Source organism: Symphalangus syndactylus, chromosome 6 (assembly GCF_028878055.3).
Source record: "Symphalangus syndactylus isolate Jambi chromosome 6, NHGRI_mSymSyn1-v2.1_pri, whole genome shotgun sequence".
Taxonomy (NCBI): Eukaryota; Metazoa; Chordata; class Mammalia; order Primates; family Hylobatidae; genus Symphalangus; species Symphalangus syndactylus.
The window spans coordinates 92877794-92900127 of record NC_072428.2 but is presented as its reverse complement, the minus strand read 5'-3'; the positions used below and the strand labels follow the sequence as shown (position 1 = coordinate 92900127).

The window sequence follows — 22334 nt, the reverse complement described above, 5'->3', positions numbered from 1 at the left end:
CTCTCTTGGCTCCTTATCAAGTTCAAGACATTAGATCACTAGTTGATTCTCACTATATTTGATATCCAGTCACACACTGCATAATAACGTTTCAGTCAACGATGAACTACAGAAATGATGGTTGTCCCATAAGATTATAATAGAGGTAAAAAACTCCTATCACCTAGTGACTTCGTAGCCACCCTAATGGTCGTTTAAATGCAACGCACTACCCGCATTTGTGGTGATGCTGGTGTAAACAAACCCACTCCACTGTCATAAAAAAGTATAGCACATATGTTATGTGTAGTTCATAATACTTGATAATGAGAATAAATGACCGTGTTACTGATTTATGTATTTACTATACTTTTTATCCTTAGAGTGTATATCTTCTGCTTATTAAAAAAAAAAAAGTTATGATACAACAGCCTCAGGCAGGTCCTTCAGGAAGTATTCCAGAAGAAGGCATCATCATCACAGGAGATGACAGCTCCACATGTGTTATTGCCCCTGAAGGCCTTTCAGTGGGAAAAGATGTGGAGGTGAAAGTGATATTGACGTTCTTGACCCAGTAAAGGCCTAGACTAATGTGTGTATTTGTGTCTTCATTTTTAACAAAATTTAAAAAGTAAAATAAAAAAAAATTAATTATTTTAAAAACAGAAAAAAGCTTACAGAATAAAGATAGACAAGTATATCTCTACAGCTGTAAAATGTGTTTGTGTTTCAAGCTAAGTATTATTACAAAAGAGTCAAAAAGTTTTTTATTTTATTTTTTTCTGAGAGGGAGTCTCGCTCTGTTGCTCAGGCTGGAGTGCAGTGGCGCGATCTTGGCTCATTGCACCCTCTGCCTCCTGGGTTCAAGGGATTCTTTTTCCTCGGCCTCCCGAGTAGCTGAGATTACAGGTGCCCGCCACCACGCCTGGCTAATTTTTGTATTTTAGTAGAGACAGGGGTTTCACCATGTTGGTCAGGCTGGTCTCGAACTCCTGACCTCAAACGATCTGCCCGCCTCGGCCTCCCAAAGTGCTGGGATTACAGGCGTAAGCCACCACGCCCAGCCTCAAAAAATTTTTAAAAATGTAAGTTTATGAAGTAAAAATGTTCTTTGGGAAGTTGAGGCGGGAGGATCACTTAAGGCCAGGAGCTGAAGACAAGCCTGGGAAACATAGCAAGGCCTTGTCTCTACTAAAAACTTTTTAAAAATTAGCTGGCCGTGGTAGTACACACCTGTAATCCTAGCTACTAGGGAGGCAGAGGCAGAAGGATCACTTGAGCCCAGAGTTTGAGTTTATAGTGAGCTATAATTGCACTCCAGTCTATACAACAGAGAAAGCAGCTATCTCTAGAATAAATAAAGTAAAAAAGTTACAGTAAACTAAGGCTAATTTATTATTGAAGAAACTTAAAAATAAATTTAGTGTAGCCTAACCATACAGTGTTTATAAAGTCTATAGTAGTAAAGTCCTAGGCCTTCACATGCACTCACCACTCATCATACCGACTCACTCAGAGCAACTTCCAGTCCTGCAAGCTCCATTTATGTTAAGTGCCCTATACAGGCGTACCATGTTTTATCTTTTATACCATATTTTTACTGTACCTTTTCTATATATAGATATACAAATACCATTGTGTTACAATTGCCTACAGTTTTCAGTATAGTAGCCTGCTGTACAGGGTGTAGCCTAGGAACAATAGGCTACTACACAGCCTCGGTGTGTAGTAGGCTGTACCATCTAGGTTTGTATCAGTTCACTCTATAATGTTCACGTGACAACAAAATTGCCTAGTAACACATTTCTCAGAATGTATCTCTGTCATTAAGTGACGTATGACTGTACTTAGATTTTCATCAAATTTTCGCCACATAACTATGAGTCTGCCCATTAGGCGGCATGCAGTTATATCGGGGAGTGTATAGGTATTATTTTTATTCCTGTTATGTTTTTTATTAATATTCTATGAATTTTAACAGACAACTTTCTTAATTTTCATGACATATAAAATTAATACTTAAAACTGAAATTTGATCTTATGAAGACCACCCTCCCCTACTCCCCAATTCTTCCTTTTTCTAGTTGGCATCTCATGGGTTTAGCTTGTAGCATTCATCCCTATACATGGTCTAATTGCAATGTCCTCCTTGATGCTATTCTGGTAAAATTTAAAGGAAAACTTCACCAGCATTAATTTTTTTATTCATTAAAACAACAAACCTCGGCCAGGCACAGTGCTCATGCCTGTAATCCCAGCACTTTGGGAGGCCAAGGTGGGCTGATCACCTGAGGTCAGGAATTTGAGATCAGCCTGGCCAACATGGCGAAACCCTGTCTCTGTTAAAAATACAAAAAAAAATTAGCCGGGCATGGTGGTGCACACCTGTAGTCCCAGCTACTCAGGAGGGTGAGGCAGCAGAATCGTTTGAACCCGGGAGGCGGAGGTTGCAGTGAGCCAAGGTCACGCCACTGCACTCCAGTATGGTCAATAGAGCAAGACTCTGTCTCAAACAACAACAACAACAACAACAAAAACCAACCAATAACAAACCTTAAAAATACAGTATCAGCCACCAGTGCAGCCAGATATAATGAAAAATGTACAAAAATGATTCACATTTGTGGGACTGAGAATTTGTTGTTCTGAAAGAGCAAGTTTAAAATGTACATACCCAACAAAATTCTGATTTACTCTAGTCATACGAAGTTAGTTTTAAATTTTGCATTATAATAGATGTATTCAGTTTATTTTTAAGTTCAAGAATTAGAAAGCAGCTCTTCTAGAAAATTTAAAAATCAATTTTACCCAATGACAGGACTAATGAGTGTTCCTAAATGATTTAATGAGGTCTTTTTAAACAAAATGTCTGCATCATATTAATGATGATAAGCAACTAGAAGAAAAAAAGATGTCAAACATGAGGACATAATAATGGAAAAATATAAAAAAGCTAAAATTTCCATTAAGTGTACCACATTTCTACTTATGTATGGAGAATGGCTATTCATCTGACAGAGCAAAATGCAGCCTCCTTACCAGCCACTGTTACAACATCATCTTTACGAGCTTCAACCATTTCCTGAACATGGACTTCTGAGTTAACATCAACCTCTTTCCCTGATAACTGTAAATGAGCTTGAAGTGAAGATGGGACCTTGACAATAATAGAACCTGTAATAAATATAATGGAGAGCTTAGTAATATAAAGAAATCAAAAGTACCAGAGTCTATTATAAATTTGACTGAAAGGGTAGCATTGCTCCTGGGACACTGTTTTTACTCCTTAGCACACAGTATTTATTTAAACCTTTTCCTTATTCCCAGGTGCCCAAAGGTTCCTTACTCTCAAGGCATTCACAGTAACTTTTGTCAAGAATATGGGTTATTAGCACATTATTAACTACTAGTTCTTCTTTTGCCAATAGTCCTACACAGCTCATCCAACACCAGAAAGTAAGTAATTTACTACACATGTAGCTTACAGATAGGATTTACCACTGAGCATTTAATATGAGCCAGACCCCTAATTACATTGTTTTAATCCCCATATTAACTTTATGAGGTATTATTATCACCCCAATTTTATAGATAAGAACTTGCTCAAGTTCCCACTAGTGCTAGTGCTGGAACCTAGACTCAGCTCAATAATTACAAAGCCCATGCTTTTCTTTTGTTTTTATACTTTAAGTTTTAGGGCACATGTGCATAACATGCAGGTTAGTTACATATATATACATGTGCGATGTTGGTGTGCTGCACCCATTAACTCGTCATTTAATGTTAGGTATATCTCCTAATACTATCCCTCCCCCCTCCCCCACCCCACAACAGGCCCCAGTGTGTGATGTTCCCCTTCCTGTGTCCATGTGTTCTCACTGTTCAATTCCCACCTATGAGTGAGAACATGTGGTGTTTGGTTATTTGTCCTTGAGACAGTTTGCTGAGAATGATGGTTTCCAGCTTCATCCATGTCCCTACAAAGGACATGAACTCATCATTCTTTATGGCTGCATAGTATTCCATGGTGTATATGTGCCACATTTTCTTAATCCAGTCTATCATTGTTGGACATTTGGGTTGGTTCCAAGTCTTTGCTATTGTGAATAGTGCCGCAGTAAACATACGTGTGCATGTGTCTTTATAGCAGCATGATTTAGAATCCTTTGGGTATATACCCAGTAATGGGATGGCTGGGTCAAATGGTATTTCTAGTTCTAGATCCCTGAGGAATTGCTACACTGACTTCCACAATGGTTGAACTAGTTTACAGTCCCACCAACAGTGTAAAAGTGTTTCTATTTCTCCACATCCTCTCCAGCACCTGTTGTTTCCTGACTTTTTAATGATGGCCATTCTAACTGGTGTGAGATGGTATCTCATTGTGGTTTTGATTTGCATTTCTCTGATGGCCAGTGATGATGAGCATTTTTTCATGAGTCTTTTGGCTGCATAAATATCTTTTTTTGAGAAGTGTCTGTTCATATCCTTCACCCACTTTTTGATGGGGCTGTTTGTTTTTTTCTTGTAAATTTGTTTGAGTTCATTGTAGATTCTGGATATTAGCCCTTTGTCAGATGAGTAGATTGCAAAAAATTTCTCCCATTCTGTAGGTTGCCTGTTCACTCTGATGGTAGTTTCTTTTGCTGTGCAGAAGCTCTTTAGTTTAATTAGATCCCATTTGTCAATTATGGCTTTTGTTGCCATTGCTTTTGGTGTTTTAGACATGAAGTCCTTGCCCATGCCTATGTCCTGAATGGTATTGCCTAGGTTTTCTTCTAGGGATTTTATGGTTTTAGGTCTAACATTTAAGTCTTTAACCCATCTTGAATTAATTTTTGTATAAGGTGTAAGGAAGGGATCCAGTTTCAGCTTTCTACATATGGCTAGCCAGTTTTCCCAGCACCATTTATTAAATAGGGAATCCTTTCCCCATTTCTTGTTTTTGTCAGGTTTGTCAAAGATCAGATGGTTGTAGATATGTGGCATTATTTCTGAGGGCTCTGTTCTGTTCCATTGGTCTATATCTCTGTTTTGGTACCAGTACCATGCTGTTTTGGTTACTGTAGCCTTGTAGTATAGTTTGAAGTCAGGTAGCGTGATGCCTCCAGCTTTCTTCTTTGGGCTGAGGATTGACTTGGCGATGCGGGCTCTTTTTTGGTTCCATATGAACTTTAAAGTAGTTTTTTCCAATTCTGTGAAGAAAGTCAGTGGTAGCTTGATGGGGATGGCATTGAATCTATAAATTACCTTGGGCAGTATGGCCATTTTCACGATATTGATTCTCCCTACCCATGAGCATGGAATGTTCTTCCATTTGTTTGTATCCTCTTTTATTTCATTGAGCAGTGGTTTGTAGTTCTCCTTGAAGAGGTCCTTCACGTCCCCTGTAAGTTGAATTCCTAGGTATTTTATTCTCTTTGAAGCAGTTGTGAATGGGAGTTCACTCCTGATTTGGCTCTCTGTCTGTTATTGGTGTATAAGAATGCTTGTGATTTTTGCACATTGATTTTGTATCCTGAGACTTTGCTGAAGTTGCCTATCAGCTTAAGGAGATTTTGGGCTGAGACAATGGAGTTTTCTAGATATACAATCATGTCATCTGCAAACAGAGACAATTTGACTTCCTCTTTTCCTAACTGAATACCCTTTATTACTTTCTCCTGCCTGATTGCCCTGGCCAGAACTTACAACACTATGATGAATACGAGTGGTGAGAGAGGGCATCCCTGTCTTGTGCCAGTTTTCAAGGGGAATGCTTCCAGTTTTTGCCCATTCAGTATGATACTGGCTGTGGGTTTGTCATAAATAGCTCTTATTATTTTGAGATACGTCCCATCAATACCTAATTTATTGAGAGTTTTTAGCATGAAGGGCTGTTGAATTTTGTCAAAGGCCTTTTCTGCATCTATTGAGATAATCATATGGTTTTTGTCATTGGTTCTGTTTACATGCTGGATTATGTTTATTGATTTGCGTATATTGAACCAGCCTTGCATCCCAGGGATGAAGCCCACTTGATCATGGTAGATAACCTTCTTGATGTGCTGCTGGATTCAGTTTGCCAGTATTTTATTGAGGATTTTTACATCGATGTTCATCAGGGATATTGGTCTAAAATTCTCTTTTTCTGTTGTGCCTCTGCCAGGCTTTGGTATCAGGATGATGCTGGCCTCATAAACTGAATTAGGAAGGATTCCTTCTTTTTCTATTGATTGGAATAGTTTCAGAAGGAATGGTACCAGCTCCTCCTTGTACCTCTGGTAGAATTTGGCTGTGAATCCATCTGGTCCTGGACTTTTTTTGGTTGGTAAGCTATTAATTATTGCCTCAATTTCAGAGCCTGTTATTGGTCTAGTCAGAGATTCAACTTCTTCCTGGTTTAGCCTTGGGAGGGTATATGTGTTGAGGAATTTATCCATTTCTTCTAGATTTTCTAGTTTATTTGCATAGAGGTGTTTATAGTATTCTCTGATGGTAGTTTGTAGTTCTGTGGGATTGCTAGTGATATCCCCTTTATCATTTTTTATTGCGTCTATTTGATTCTTCTCTCTTTTCTTCTTTATTAGTCTTGCTAGTGGTCTATCAATTTTGTTGATCTTTTCAAAAAGCCAGCTCCTGGATTCATTGATTTTTTGAAGGGTTTTTTGTGTCTCTATTTCCTTCAGTTCTGCTCTGATCTTAGTTATTTCTTGCCTTCTGCTAGCTTTTGAATGTGTTTGCTCTTGCTTCTCTAGTTCTTTTAATTGTGATGTTAGGGTGTCAATTTTAGATCTTTCCTGCTTTCTCTTGTGGGCATTTAGTGCTATAAATTTCCCTCTACACACTGCTTTGAATGTGTCCCAGAGATTCTGGTATGTTGTGTCTGTTCTCGTTGGTTTCAAAGAACATGTTTATTTCTGCCTTCATTTCGTTATGTACCCAGTAGTCATTCAGGAGCAGGTTGTTCAGTTTCCATGTAGTTGAGCGGTTTTGAGCGAGTTTCTTAATCCTGAGTTCTAGTTTGATTGCACTGTGGTCTGAGAGACAGTTTGTTATCATTTCTGTTCTTTTACATTCACTGAGGAGTGCCTTACTTCCAACTAAGTGGTCAATTTTGGAATAAGTGCGGTGTGGTGCTGAGAAAAATGTATATTCTGTTGATTTGGGGTGGAGAGTTCTGTAGATGTCTATTAGATCCAGTTGGTGCAGAGCTGAGTTCAATTCTTAGATATCCTTGTTAACTTTCTGTCTCATTAATCCATCTAATGTTGACAGTGGGGTATTAAAGTCTCCCATTATTATTGTGTGGGAGTCTAAGTCTCTTTGTAGGTCTCTAAGGACTTGCTTTATGAATCTGGGTGCTCTTGTATTGGGTGCATATATATTTAGGATAGTTAGCTCTCCTTGTTGAATTGATCCCTTGGCCATTATGTAATGGCCTTCTTTGTCTCGTTTGATCATTTTTGGTTTAAAGTCTGTTTTATCAGAGACTGGGATTGCAACCCCTGCCTTTTTTTTGTTTTCCATTTGCTCCATCCCTTTATTTTGAGCCTATGTGTGTCTCTGCACATGAGATGAGTTTCCTGAATACAGCACACTGATGGGTCTTGACTGTTTATCCAATTTGCCAGTCTGTGTCTTTTAATTGGAGCATTTAGCCCATTTACATTTAAGGTTAATATTGTTATGTGTGAATTTGATCCTGTCATTATGATGTTAGCTGGTTATTTTGCTCGTTAGTTGATGCAGTTTCTTCCTAGCCTCGATGGTCTTTACAATTTGTCATATTTTTGCAGTGGCTGGTAGGCTGGTACTGGTTGTTCCTTTCCATGTTTAGTGCTTCCTTCAGGAGCTGTTTTAGGGGAAGCCTGGTGGTGACAAAATCTCTCAGCATTTGCTTGTCTGTAAAGGATTTTATTTCTCCTTCACTTATGAAGCTTAGTTTGGCTGGATAGGAAATTCTGGGTTGAAAATTCTTTTCTTTAAGAACGTTGATTATTGGCCCTCACTCACTTCTGGCTTGTAGAGTTTCTGCCGAGAGATCAGCTGTTAGGCTGATGGGCTTCCCTTTGTGGGTAACCCGACCTTTCTCTCTGGCTGCCCTTAACATTTTTTCCTTCATTTCAACTTTGGTGAATCTGACAATTATGTGTCTTGGAGTTGCTCTTCTCGAGGAGTATCTTTGTGGCGTTCTGTGTATTTCCTGGATCTGAATGTTGGCCTGCCTTGCTAGACTGGGGAAGTTCTCCTGGATGATATCCTGCAGAGTGTTTTCCAACTTGGTTCCATTCTCCCCGTCACTTTCAGGTACACCAATCAGACATAAATTTGGTCTTTTCACATAGTCCCATATTTCTTGGAGGTTTTGTTCATTTCTTTTTATTCTTTTTTCTCTAAACTTCTCGCTTCATTCATTCATTTCATCTTCCATCACTGATACCCTTTTTTCCAGTTGATTGAATCAGCTGCTGAGGCTTGTGCATTCGTCACATAGTTCTCATGCCTTGGTTTTCAGCTCCATCAGGTCCTTTAAGGACTTCTCTGCATTGGTTATTCTAGTTAGCCATTTATCTAATTTTTTTTCAAGGTTTTTAACTCCTTTGCCATGGGTTCAAACTTCCTCCTTTAGCTCGGAGTAGTTTGATTGTCTGTAGCCTTCTTCTCTCAACTCGTCAAAGTCATTCTCCGTCCAGCTTTGTTCCGTTACTGGTGAGGAGCTGCGTTCCTTTGGAGGAGGAGAGGCACTCTGATTTTTAGAGCTTCCAGTTTTTCTGCTCTGTTTTTTTCCCCATCTTTGTGGTTTCATCTACCTTTAGTCTTTGATGATGGTGACGTACAGATGGGGTTTTGGTGTGGATGTCCTTTCTGTTTGTTAGTTTTCCTTCTAACATTCAGGACCCTTAGCTGCAGGTCTGCTGGAGATCCACTCCAGACCCTGTTTGCCTGGGTATCAGCAGCAGAGGCTGCAGAACAGTGGATATTGGCCAACAGCAGATGTTGCTGCCTGATCGTTACTCTGGAAGTTTTGTCTCAGAGGAGTACCTGGCCGTGTGAGGTATCAGTCTGCTGCTACTGGGGGATGCCTCCCAGTTAGGCTACTTGGGGTTCAGGGACCTACTTGAGGCAGTCTGTCCATTCTCAGATGTCTAGCTACATGCTGGGAGAACCAGTACTCTCTTCAAGGCTGTCAGACAGGCACATTTAAGTTTGCAGAGCTTTCTGCTGCCTTTTGTTTGGCTGTGCCCTGCCCCCAGATGTGGAGTCTACAGAGGCAGGCAGGCCTACTTGAGCTGCAGTGGGCTGCACCCAGTTCAAGCTTCATGGCCGCTTTGTTTACCTACTCAAGCCTCGGCAATGGCGGGCACCCCTCCCCCAGCCTCAGCTGCTGCCTTGCAGTTTGATCTCAGACTGCTGTGCTAGCAATGAGCGAGGCTCTGTGGGTGTAGGACCCTCGGAGCCAGGTGCGGGATATAATCTCCTGGTGTGCTCTTTGCTAAGACTGTTGGAAATGCGCAGTATTAGGGTGGGAGTGACCTGATTTTCCAGGTGCCGTCTGTCACCCCTTTCTTTGACTAGGAAAGGGAATTCCCTGACCCCTTGCGCTTCCCGGGTGAGGCGATGCCTCGCCCTGCTTCGGCTCACGCTCGGTGCGCTGTCTCCACTGTCCTGCACCCACTTTCCGACATTCCCCAGTGAGAGGAACCTGGTACCTCAGTTGGAAATGCAGAAATCACCTGTCTTCTGCGTCGCTCATGCTGGCAGCTGTAGACTGGAGCTGTTCCTATTCGGCCATCTTGGCTCCACCCCAAAGCCCATGCTTTTAACCACCATGATATTTCACACACTCCTACCTCATCGTAGTACAGGACTTGTGACCTCATTATTATAACACAACTAGAACACTGAGCTCTTGTGCTTTCAGATGTGCCTTGTGTGTAACAAAAAATAACAATAGAAAAGGATTATTTGAATTCCAACTCACTAATGTTTCTTTTGAGTAGATTACAGGCTTTTGGATACCTAAGGTAAGACACTCAACCTGTATTTCCATACAACCTGGCTGTAATTCAAGCTTCTAAAAGAGTAAATCAGGAAAAGTACTCTGCTAGGTATGGAATCATTTTTCAAATTATGTGGGTTGCAGTGTAAATTCACCAACACACTCCTATTTCAGAAGTTTTTCTTCCCGTTTTTCATTAAATAAAGTAGGTAAAAGGCCCCTGCCATAAAGCATTAACCCCATCTCTGTGGACAAAGATGGTCAGGATGGGGTTTTGAATGCATTTACTTATGGGTCGTGGTTTTCCTTCCAATCTGGCTAACATCAGCTTAAGCTTCCTTAAGTAATTTCTTGGTCTTCCTAATTGGAGCTAGAAGTTTGAGATAAGCATGATGAACTGTTCTATTCTAAAGAAAAATTAGGGAACAATGCATATTACTACAACTAGTTTATTTTATTAAGAAACAAATTGCAGCCAGGCACAGTGGCTTGTGGCTGTAATCCCAGCACTTTGGGAGGCCAAGGTAGGTGGATTGCTTGAGCTCAAGAGTTCAAGACCAGCCTGGACAACATGGTAAAACCCTGTTTCTACCTCCCCCAGCTCAAAAAAAAAAAAAAACAACTGGGTGTGGTGGTGCACAACTGGAGTCTCATCTACCTGGAAGGCTGACCTCCCAAGCTTAGGCGATCCTGTTGAGGCTGCACTGAGCCATGATCTTGCTGCTGCACTCCAGCCTAGGTGACAGAGTGATACCCTGTCTCAAAAACAAAAACAAAAAACCAAATTGCTTTCCAGGGTTCAAATGTGAACTACAGACAGGAGATTCCCATAACAACATATGAGGGCTTTAGGAAAAAACAAAACAAAAACAACCCTGGAAGATTTCAGGATAAATAGAAGACACGTTTTTCTACCAAATGTACTTTCAAAAGTAGAAAATCATGGATTTAAAAAACTTTTTTGATATGTCTAAATGTATCAAGTTTCAAGTGTGCTAACTTTATGAACACTTGTCTCTGTTCTTAAATGCATAACATGATCTTAAATTTTTCAGATCTTTAAAAATGTTAAGCAATGCAAAGATTTCTACCCCATCTCCCTCCACATCTTTAAAAGCCAAAAACCACCTACCAAAACCCCACTACTGTTTGTGAATGAAGAATTTTCATGACTTGAAAACCTCCCTAATGTCCCATCTTTAACACTAACTTTTTTAGAAAGGAGAGCTCTTGTTATGTTCTTTAACCTCTTTTCACTTCATAAATTTCTTCATGGTTGACATCAGTACTATCCTCTTAAAAATTCAAATCTGAACTAACAGCGTCATTTATTGAAGGCATATTATGTTAAAATTAGTGATTTTCCCAAGGACAAAATGTTAAGTGGAAAAGTCAGTACGCAGATTCAGGTGTGACTCCCAGGCCCAAGCATAGCCTGGAATGAATTAAGAAGGTCACCATATTAATTTTCATAAGGTGAAAGAAAACAAGCATTATATATTTTTCCACATCACAAAATGGTGAAGACCTAAGAGACTCCAGTGGCTGGCTGTGAACCCTACAGCAAGACAGTGGCAGAGTTGGAATGGATTCCAGATGTCTTTGCTAACCATTAAGAAAGAGTTACTGAATAACTTTCCATTACTCTAAAAAGTTACTGTTCCCAAGTGTATTGAGAATTCAGAGATCTGAAGTAAGATAGAAATCTTTGTTTTCGGTTGTCTTTAAGCTTTTGCCAGTAACATGGTCCCAGCAGAAGAAAACATAAAACTGTAATCCTAATCAAATTTTGCAACATCAAATACTATTTCAATAGTTTCAAATACTATTCCAATATTGTTCCAGCAATATTCCAAATAAGACTAAGAAATATTTCAAATGAATAAAGACTAACAATCTTCAAAATTTTACAGTTTTCTGTTTGTTTTGCCTACTGTGCAAAACATTAAATTATTTGTATGTAAGAGCTGCTTATTCAAAACTTTGTTCTTACTCTGTTACTAGTTATATTAACAATATATCCCTTTTCTCCTTGGATCTTTGTAATAATGGAGTACAATTATATGACTTACATGCCATTTATAATTTTCCCTGAAGAGTATTACCTGAAGCTCTTAGATTTGGTGAGGACATCAGTTTATCCTATTTTAAAGGGAGAAAATAGGATATTGAGAAATCACACCGGTGTATGAGCAATAACTGAGGTTTCAGACCTCTGTGTTTTGCAGTTTGGACACTGACAAATTCTAGAGATGGATTAAAAAAAAACTATTAAATCAATATGGTAAAGAAACTACTAATAGCAGGAACAATCAGTCTCTGTGAGGAAATATTTTCCTTGTTAAACATCTGGCCAACATGCAAGAGCTGCTAGACTATTTAAAATTTTTTTTTTATACAGAGCTACAGTTCTTAACTTTCTGCAGCCAAGCCACTTCAGCCCCTATGGCCAACCTACTTCACCCAAGCCACTTGTCAACACATATGTGTACATCCATGTGTGCAGAAGAGACAAATTCATATTTAGCTTTCAGATGAAAAGTATACGATTTTAAATGAAAGAGTTGGACTCAGAATAAGTTGCGTCAGAAGTTAAATGATAGAGACATATCGTAAGTCTTGATACTTCAAGAGACTAAGTAATCACTTTAGAGGATCTTCCTGTGTGATACCTTTATTTAAGGACCACACTTTGAAAACTGTTACTCTACACTGATTGCCTGAGAAGTTCCTTTCACAGGCTGGCAGAAAAGCTTCCAAAAGAGTGTATGGCAGCATTTTTCCTTCAAAGATTATTCTATTTCAGAATAGAATAAACTGAAAAATCCACAGAGTAACATTTAAAAATTCCATAATAACAGTCAAAATATTACATTTTTGTTTGTCCTACAAAGGAAAAGATAGTCTGCATGTCCATCTATCCCAAAAGTTGTAAAGATCACTGGTCTACAAAGCTAGCAGGCCAGTGCCTTTAAATCAGGTTCTATCAGAAGAGATTTTCTTGAAATCACTATGTCAGTATAGATAATTTGACCATCTGTTTTCTGAGTGTTACATAAACCTTCCTTACATCATATGTCAAAATAAAACATTCCAGTTCCTAACCTTTATGGGATTTCAATTCCACTTTCCCCAGTTGGCTGACATAAACATCTATGGCACCCTGATTAGTTGAGGCTTTTAGACATCCAGAAGACGAATCTAGGAAGAAGAAAAAAACATAAGTAAAATCATTCTTACTTGATAAATGGAATTACAAACTTGAAATAAAAGGCTCTGCTTTAGCATTAGGATAAGGGGCTAAGAATCTTACAAGGTTTAGTGTTTTCCTCATAACAATGCCATTGTTTGCACTTAAACGTAAACAGTATCAGAAACCTAGAAATCTATTAAACTAGACAACTAATTTAAAAATCTTTATCTATATTAACCCGAATAACTTATCTCTAAACATTTACTCTAAAACATAATGAGTAGGAAGGAGAGTCTGCAAGTAATGGTTCCTTTGACCACTAAGCATCATTGATATATTTAGTTTTTTATCGTGTTGATACATTTAGTAAACTTTCAATAATTACCAAAGAATTCTACCTCATGTATAGTTACATACAAGCAGTAGCAAGGCTAACAAAAATCAAAACCTCTCATAATTTCTCCTTGTAGCAAATTTGCTGATACTAAGAAGTGCTCCTAATAGTAAAAGATTACTCTACATAAAGTTGTTGCATTTCTTTTTTTCTTTTTCTTTTTTTTTTTTTAGAGACAGGGTCTCGCTATGTTGTCCAGGCTGGTCTCTGACTCCTGGGATCAAGCAATACTCCTGGGATTACAGACACAAACCACTGTTCCTGGCTTGTTGCATTTCTTTAAGGGCAGAAGGGCAGGGTGGAATAATTTGAAGAATAGCTTGTTTATATCTGATAGTTCTTTTCAAGTTTCTGGAATTGAACAGGTATCTTTAAGTGAGGATAAGAAAAAAATAATTAAGGTAACCCTGATTTGACATTCAAATTTCCCTGTGTCGTCGATGACCCCACTTTTGAATCAACCAGTATCGCAAGTTCAAGGGAAAACAGTCAAAATAAGGAAGTAAGGAAATGAACTTGAAGAGTTAGTGCTAAGTGGTTTTTCCTCCTTTTGAATCTTTAATTTAATATTCTATCTGACTGCCTGGAGAAGGCCAAAGCGTATTCTTTTTAGAGAGGCCTCTAAAAAAGCGTATTTTATCAGGAGGTTTTATTACTTCAAAGTGGAAACAAAGTAGGGAGTGTGGTGAAAACTATGCCAAAAATTATACTTTTTACAAAACAGAGAAAACATTTGTGTGTGTGTGTGTGTGTGTGTGTGTGTGTATATATATATGAGCCAACATTTTGCTTTTAAAACAATGTTAACTGACTTCAAACAAAGACAGTAAATTTGGAATAAACTGTTTAAAATCTGGCTCCAAGATCATTTATAATAATTTATTTCCCATCTATACTGGAAAATGCCCTTTATCAGACTCAATTTATTTAGTTTTCAAGTGTGAAAAGTTAACACTGACGTTGGGAAATGAAACCACTAGAGATAAATGACACAGAATAGCTGGACAAAATGAACATTTCACTGCTTACGTACCAACAGAAACTCCTTTTTAAACCTCTTACCGCATCCTAAAACAAGCCAAGTAAAAATTACATTATGATAAAAAAAAGAAAAGTGTAATACACAAGGTGTGTATTATTCCAGTTTGAACAAAGTAAAATAGCTGAAACGTTAGTGTGATTTCTCGCTTTCTCAAGGAGGGAAAAAAAACACACAGAATTTTTGTGTGGCTCATAAATAATACTTTCATTTATTTTTCCCTCCAAATGAGAAATAAATGACAGCTAAATAATTATATCCCAGGCCACAAAGTAATTATATCCTCATGTTATCTGTATTGATCTCTAATGATGGCTCATCCCTTGGAGGCTGTCAAAAAATAAAAAAATGAAAACTCAAGGTGTTTTCAAAAAAGAAGGCAACGGTGATATTTTAAAACTATGCAGCAAAACAAGCCCTCCTATTTTTTTGTTTAACACAAATTATCAGAACTAAAATTAATTATCAAGAGTAAAATTAAGGCTTCATCCACAGAATTTCATTCTTTTGGAGTTTACATAATGGAGAAATTCTATAGATCTGGGAGAAAGTCCTGTAGATCTAATGTATAGCACAGTGACTGTAATTAACAATACTGTACAGTAAACTTGATATTTGCTAAGAGAGTAAATCTTAAACATTTTCATCATACATATAAAATGGTAATGAGGTGAAGTGACAGATATGTTAACTAAATGGACTGTGGAAATCATTTCACAATATATATGTATATCAAATCATTATATTGCATGTATACCTTAAATATATACGGTTTTGTCAATTATGTCTCAATAAAGTCAGCAAAAGCAAAAAAAAAAAAAAAACACACCACAAAAGAAACCAAAATAAATCTACATTGTAACGTGATTAGCTCAGTGCTTGGCACATGGGCACTGAGTAAATACGATAGATATTTTAAAGAAAGGGCCAGGTGTGGTGGCTTACGCTGTAATTCCAGCACTTTAGGAGGCTGAGGCAGGAGAACTGCTTGAAGCCAAGCATTTGAGACCAGTATGGGCAACAAAGTGAGACCTTGTCTCTATTTTTTTAAATAATAAACAAGTAAATAATGTTAAAAGAAAAATCAGTCAGTATAGTTGGTCATATTAATAAAAGAAAAATGATCATTTCAATAAATTCAGGAAATGTATTTGACAAAATTCAACACTCATTCACGATCAAAGAAAGTAAAAAAAGAGAAACTTTTAAGCAAACAAGGAATAAAAGATTACTCTCCCAATCTGATAAAAGGCATCTGTTAAAAATCTATAGCTAACATCACACTTAATGCATTCCCCCTAATACTGGGGACAAGGACAGGGATCAAGTGCAAGGAATCACACTCTCATCACTACAATTCAACATTATACTGAAGTTGATAGCTAGTCTGATAAGGCAAAAAAAGGAAAAGTAATAAAGATAGGAAGGAAAGAGGTAAAACTATATTTACAGATGAAAATGTCTGCTCAGCTAGAAAAGGATTCCAGATTCGAGAAAACCACTATTAGAATAAATTTAGCAAGGTAACAAGATACAAGGTCCATTTATAAAAATCATTTGTATTTACATATATCAGCAGTAGACAATTAGAAGCAAAGTCTTAAAAACTGTCTCATTTATAACAGTGTTAAAAACACAAATGAATTTAACAAAAAAAGTGCCAGACCTCTACATTGAAACTTAAAAAGCAATGCTGAGAAAAATTAAAGAAGATCTAAATAAATGGAGAGAGCTACCTACCATGTTCATTAATTGGAAGATTCAATGTGATTCAGTGCAATCCCAAACATAATCAAAATTGTATTTTTTGGCAGAAATTGACTGGAAAATCAAAGGACCTATTATATCCAAAGCAATCTTTAAAAGGAACAAATTTGGAAGACTTCAACTACCTGATTTACAGACTTACCAAAGTTACAGTAATCATGATATTGTGGCATAGGCATAAGGCTCACCAAATAAATCAATGAATTAGGAACAAGAGATCAGACATTGAGCCACACTTATATAGTCATTTGATTTTAGACAAGGATACTAAAGTAATCCATCAGAGAAAGGAAGGTTTTTCAACAAATGGTGATATAAAAAAATTTTTAAACTGACAATAATAAATGTTGATGAGGATGTGGAGCAACTCAAATTCTCATACATTGTTGATGAGAGTATAAAGTGGAACTTTGGGAAAAGGTCTGGTAGTTTATCATAAAGTTAAACATAGAACCTACCTAGTCAACTCAGCAATTCCATACCTAAGTATTTACCCGAGGAAAAAAATATATACATCCATAAAATGACTTACATTAGTATATTCACAGCAGCTTTATTTACAGTTGCCAAAAAATTAGAAATAGCCCAGGTGTCCATCAACAGTAGAATGAACAAATTAAGCCTTCTAATAGCCTGCTTTCACTTCTGAACCCTTCTGGTACATTATGAAATAACAGCTAGGTTGTTCTTTTAAAATATAAATTATATATCACTTCCCTAACATCCTGTTGTAGTTGGAATAAAGTCTGAACTCTTACCCTGTCTACAAGGTCCTAAGATGTAGCCTTACTTACCTCATATCCTACCACTTTCCCCATAAGCCAGCCTTCTATCTCTTGAAAATAATAAACTTCCATTTTCAAGGCCTGCACTTGCTATTCCTCTATCTAGGGAGGCTGTATCCAGAATTTTACATAACTTTCTCACTTTTCTGGCTTTAGTTTAAATGTACCCTCTCCAGACCACCCCCAATTGCCTAACTGAAGTAGCTTTCTTTTCCCCAATCTCTATTCAGTTACCCTTTCTTATTTCTTCATTGTACTTACCACAAACTAAAATTACCTTTTGTTATTTATATGCTTGTTGTCTTTCTTCCCAGGGCTCAGAGAAGGTGAGGTCTCTGAGCACAGAAACTATGTCCTGTTGACCAATATGTTCCCTAGTACCTAAAAGAATTCTTAATACATGGCAGGTACTCAATAAATACATGTTGACTAACTAACTATTGGTATTCACAAGGTTGTCTTCAACTTTTAACACATTTGGAGACCAATAAACAGTGACATTATTTATATCTTTCTTTCAAATACTTAATTTAGATATTTGAAGAATTCAAGAAGTTTATAAGATCTTTTTTTCTTTCTTTCCTTTTTTTTTTTTTCTTCAGAGAAGTTTAGCAAGAAATATAAGACATTTCTTAATACCAGCTCAGGCAATTTTCTTCGAGTGGACATAATTAGTACATTGGTTCTGCCTATATTTGACTTGTGATCCTGTCAAGTTCATCAGTTAAACTGTGGACTTCATTTATTCTAATAAAGTCATCACAAATATACCTATTTTTAAAAGTGGGCAAAATACACGAACTAGTAGCTTAGCACGTACCTACTGTGATGTTACCCATCTTGCTTTGTAATGTTATATTACCTGCAAAAAAGAAAAAGATACTTTTATGTACTAGAGACAATCTAGAAAGGAACTGTGATACATAGCAATGCTAAAACATGGATGAAGAGCTACAATGTAATTTTTGTTGGCAATTTTTCCCAATATCACAAATCCAGTCAAAGATTTAGCTGTAGTTCTGAAATAACTAGACTTAGGTATCTCTACAAACCTTCTTTCTCTACTACCAAACCTTAAGCTTTTTTAGCATAACTACAAATCACCATAACTGCTGGCACAGAGGAAAAAACAATACTTCTAAAACCCGTAAGTGAAAAAAATTACTGAAATGTAGTCACTATACATTTTCAACCTAAATATCAATGTATTTATCAGACCACACAAAGCGAAGTTTTCACCCAAGTAACACTAAAATATGGTATAGAAAAAAAGAATTATTTTTCAGGCCTCTTGCCATGTCTATTAGATTAAAAGTAGTTTCTGGGCCAAGAATTAAAGTGGTTTGAGATATGAATAATGAATACATGGAGGTATGACTAACAAAACAGAACAAAGAAGCTTCAAAGGTTTCCGTCTTAGTGAAAATATGTTTTCCATAATAAGTATGGAATATTGCGACCATTCTTCCCAGCCCCTTTCCCCTAATACCAAAAGTAGTAGGATTATTCTTCATATGTGTGTTCATATGTATAAGTATTCCTAGAATCAGGAACTCATATTTATTCTACTGAAAATATAAGCAATAATGTTATCTCTTCTAAAATAATTCCAAAACTACACTAAAAAGTAAAGGAATAACTTTGGCCTCAGAATTAATCTTCAGTAAACTCATTTTATCTCATTTCATATACCTTATGAATACTGACTTGTATCAGTATCTGGGAAAAAGCAAAAAAGGCACTGGATTCATTTACTCAATAGCCAGATGCACCTAATTGCAAAAATCAATCTGAAGGTCTAACATACCATATTTCCTGTGAGTATATGAACAAGGAGTATATTTGTGTATGAATAAAAACTTGGTTTGTGTACTGAAGCTTATAAGATTACTAATTTTTTTTTTCATATTTTAGATTCAGGGGATACATGTGCAGGTTTGTTACCTGGGTATATTGTGTGATGTTGAAGTCTGGGGTACAAATGATCCCATCACCCAGGTACTAAGCATAGTACCCAATAGTTTTTCAACCCTTGCCCTGTCCCTCCATCCCCCATCTAGTAGACTCCAGTTTCTATTGTTGCCATCTTTATGTCCATAATTATCCAGTGTTTACCCCCCACTTATAAGTAAGACCATGTGGTATTTGGTTTTCTATTCCTGTGTTAATTCGCTTAGGATAATGGCCTCCAACTGCATCCATGCTGCTGAAAAGGATATAATTTCATTCTTCTTTATAGCCGCATAGTATTCCATGGTGTATATATACCACATTCTCTTTATCCAATCCACCACTGATGGGCACATAGGTTGATTCCATGTCTTTGCTATTGTGAATGGAGCTGCAGTGAACATGTTGAGTGCATGTGTCTTTTTGGAAGAATGATTTATTTTCTTTTGTGTATATATCCAGTAATGGGATTCCTAGGTTGAATGGCAGTTCTAAGTTCTTTGAGAAATCTTCAAACTGCTTTCCACAGTGGCTGAACTAATTTACATTCCCACCAACAGTGTATGAGTGTTCCCCTTTCTCCACAGCCTCGCCAGCGTCTGTTGTTTTTTTACTTATTTTTAATAATAGCCATTCTGACTGGTGTGAGATGATATCTCATTGTGGTTTTGATTTGCATTTCTCTGATGACTAGTGATTTGGAACAGTTTTTCATGTTTGTTGGTTTCTTGTATGTCTTCTCTTGAGAAATGTCTGTTCCTGTCTTTTGCTCATTTTTAATAGGGCTATTAGTTTTTTGCTTATTGATTTGTTTAACTTCCTTGAAGATTCAAAGGAACAAAGGATATTAAACCTTTGTCAGATACAGAGTTTGCAAATATTTTCTCCCACTCTGTAGGTTGTCTGTTTACTCTGTTCATAATTTCTTTTGCAGTGCAGAAGCTCTTTCATTTAATTAGATCCCAATGAGGCAAGTCTAGGAGGACAGGAATCACATCTTTCTTATTTAGCTTCATATCTGGGAACTTTGCACAATGCATAGTACATAGTAAACACAATTATTTTGTGAACAAATAAAAAGTTTGGAAAAGTTGGTAAAGAGCAGCCTGTGGTAGAACCACAGAGTGCTAAGTCTACTGACTATCCTACACCAAAAAAGTCAGTGAAGAATTTCAAGATGGATAAAAATACAAGAAAACCATGCTTTAAGAAGATTCACCTAGTGTGAGACAGTGGGTGTTTCCATACTCAGCATTCTCTTTACTGCTTGTTGTGGTTTGAATGTTCTCAGAAAAGTTCATGTGTTGGAAACTTGGTACCCAGTGCAGCAATACTGTGAGGTGGGACCTTTGGGAGGTAACTGGGTCATGAGGGTTCTGCCCTCATGAATGGATTAACCCATTCATGAATCAATGGATTAATGGGTCATGGAGGGAGTGGGTTAGCTATCACAAGAGTGAGTCTGTTATAAGAGCCAGTGTGGGTGTCTCTCATGCAGCCTCTCTCCATGTAAGGCCTGTGCCACTTCATGACTCTGCAGAGCCCCTATCAGCAAGAAGGCTCTCACCAGATGCGGCTCCTAGACCTCAGACTTCTCAGCCTCCAGAACTGTAAGATATAAACTTTATAAATCACTCAGTCTCAGGTATTCTGTTATAGCAACAGAAAACAGACTAAGACACTGCTCTACCTCCTGAACAATAAAAGATGAAGCAGACAGGTCCCTGATATTCGTAACTTTATTAATAAAGAACTATGATAAAGTTTTACAGTCATTTAGCTAGTGAATCCAGTCACCCACTCATGAAGGCAATGGAGCTTTATTGTTTTACACTAGTCTTTAATAATGCGGTAAAAATTTACAATTTTTTTTAAATAAAAATATGGTCTTTCTCAAAAAGCCAATCATTAGTGCTTGTCACGAAAGTGAGGAGGTCTTGAGAAAATAATGATTCTTTGAACCAGAAAATAGAAGTTTTAGATCTATACAAAATGAGGATTAGTTAATTATAGTGGAACCTATAGAGTCTCAGATAACATTCTTCTTGAATGTTTCAGTTCTACTGTATACTAAAAGCATAATGGAGCAACAAAAACAAAAACCCATGGAATTAAGGAATCGTTTCAAATACTGTCTAGTTATAAGTAACACTTCAAAATACTTTTGTCAATTATAAATAAAACAGTAAACAAAAACTTATTTTCAACTCATATCAAAATATTTAGAAAATCTCTACCTTAAACAGAAATATTCTAAAGTCATTAGAAAACACAAAATGGATGTCTTGCCTCAAATGCATAGTGGAATAAAGTAGTATATTTAAAAGTATTCCAAGCAACAAAATGGGCATTATTAGCAAAATTTTCTATATTTTGGTTTCACCTACTTCATCTCCAATCACTGAAAATAATAAATTAATTATTTGAGAGGAGTAAATCTTAGTAAAAGCTTCTTTCCAATAAAGCAGACACCAGATGGTCTGTAATAACTATGTGTGCTTACCCTACTCTCAAGTTATATAAGTTTTCCACAAATCCCAGTATTTGAGAAAATAGATAGCTTTTCTTAGCTTGTAACCTTTCATTCTAGCATGGTCAGAGGAAAAAAAATGTAATCAATTTAAAGATAAACTTTGGTTTATTTTTCTTCATCAAAAGAAATGTGATTATGGTTCAAGCATATATAACTCTTATAATCCAAACAGAGTAATCAAGTATCCTTAAAGATTAAGTCATTTTGTGTTTTTTGGTGGGTAGGGGTGGGGAGGTGGGAAGGGAGACACTTGTATTTGCAAGCCACAGTGCTAAATGCTAAGAATATAGAGATGAATAAAACATAATCTTTGCTCTTGAGGAGTTTATAATTAGGCAAGGATTTATAGAAAACCAGAGATGAGGCAAGATGCTTTAGCTGAGTACTGAAAGATTAAAAAAGTCAACAAGATTTTTAAAAAGCTAGGAAAAGCATCTCAGGCAGAATATAAACAGTATGATCAGTATGATCAAAGGCTCTGATCAAGAACTCAGAGGTATAAAACAGGTAAAAATGTGTATAGGAAAAAAGACTAATTCTGGAAGACAAAGCATAGAGTCAGAAGAAGGAAAGGGGAAGTTGGGCACGTCACTAAGGCAGTAGAAAACGGTCCGAATAAGAGAATGACATGTTCGATGTGCATTACTAATAAACTACTACTTTAGCTGCAGTGAGGAGAAATGGATTTGAAGAAGGCAAGGCTGGAGGCAAA

At 37.0% G+C, this 22334-nt stretch overlaps 2 protein-coding genes across 16 annotated transcripts in view; one reads left to right on the top strand and one right to left on the bottom strand.

Annotated features, from left to right (window-relative positions):
• Positions 1–2344, top strand: part of FBXL13 (F-box and leucine rich repeat protein 13) — a 304098-nt gene extending 301754 nt beyond the window's left edge. For all 8 annotated transcript variants that reach the window (XR_008658536.2, XR_008658544.2, XR_008658541.2 and 5 more), the window contains one exon: positions 363–2344. The gene's annotated coding sequence lies outside the window, so the exon portion shown is untranslated. The remainder of the gene's footprint in view (positions 1–362) is intronic.
• Positions 1–22334, bottom strand: part of FAM185A (family with sequence similarity 185 member A) — an 89852-nt gene that overhangs the window by 48430 nt on the left and 19088 nt on the right. For 7 of the 8 annotated variants that reach the window (XM_055283481.2, XM_055283482.2, XM_063641563.1 and 4 more), the window contains 3 exons: positions 17960–18001; positions 13067–13162; positions 3019–3153 (listed from right to left, as the gene is read on the bottom strand). In XM_055283481.2, coding sequence (XP_055139456.1) covers positions 3019–3153; positions 13067–13162; positions 17960–18001 — 273 coding nt within the window. The remainder of the gene's footprint in view (positions 1–3018; positions 3154–13066; positions 13163–17959; positions 18002–22334) is intronic. The other variant, XM_055283483.2, reaches the window with a different exon arrangement.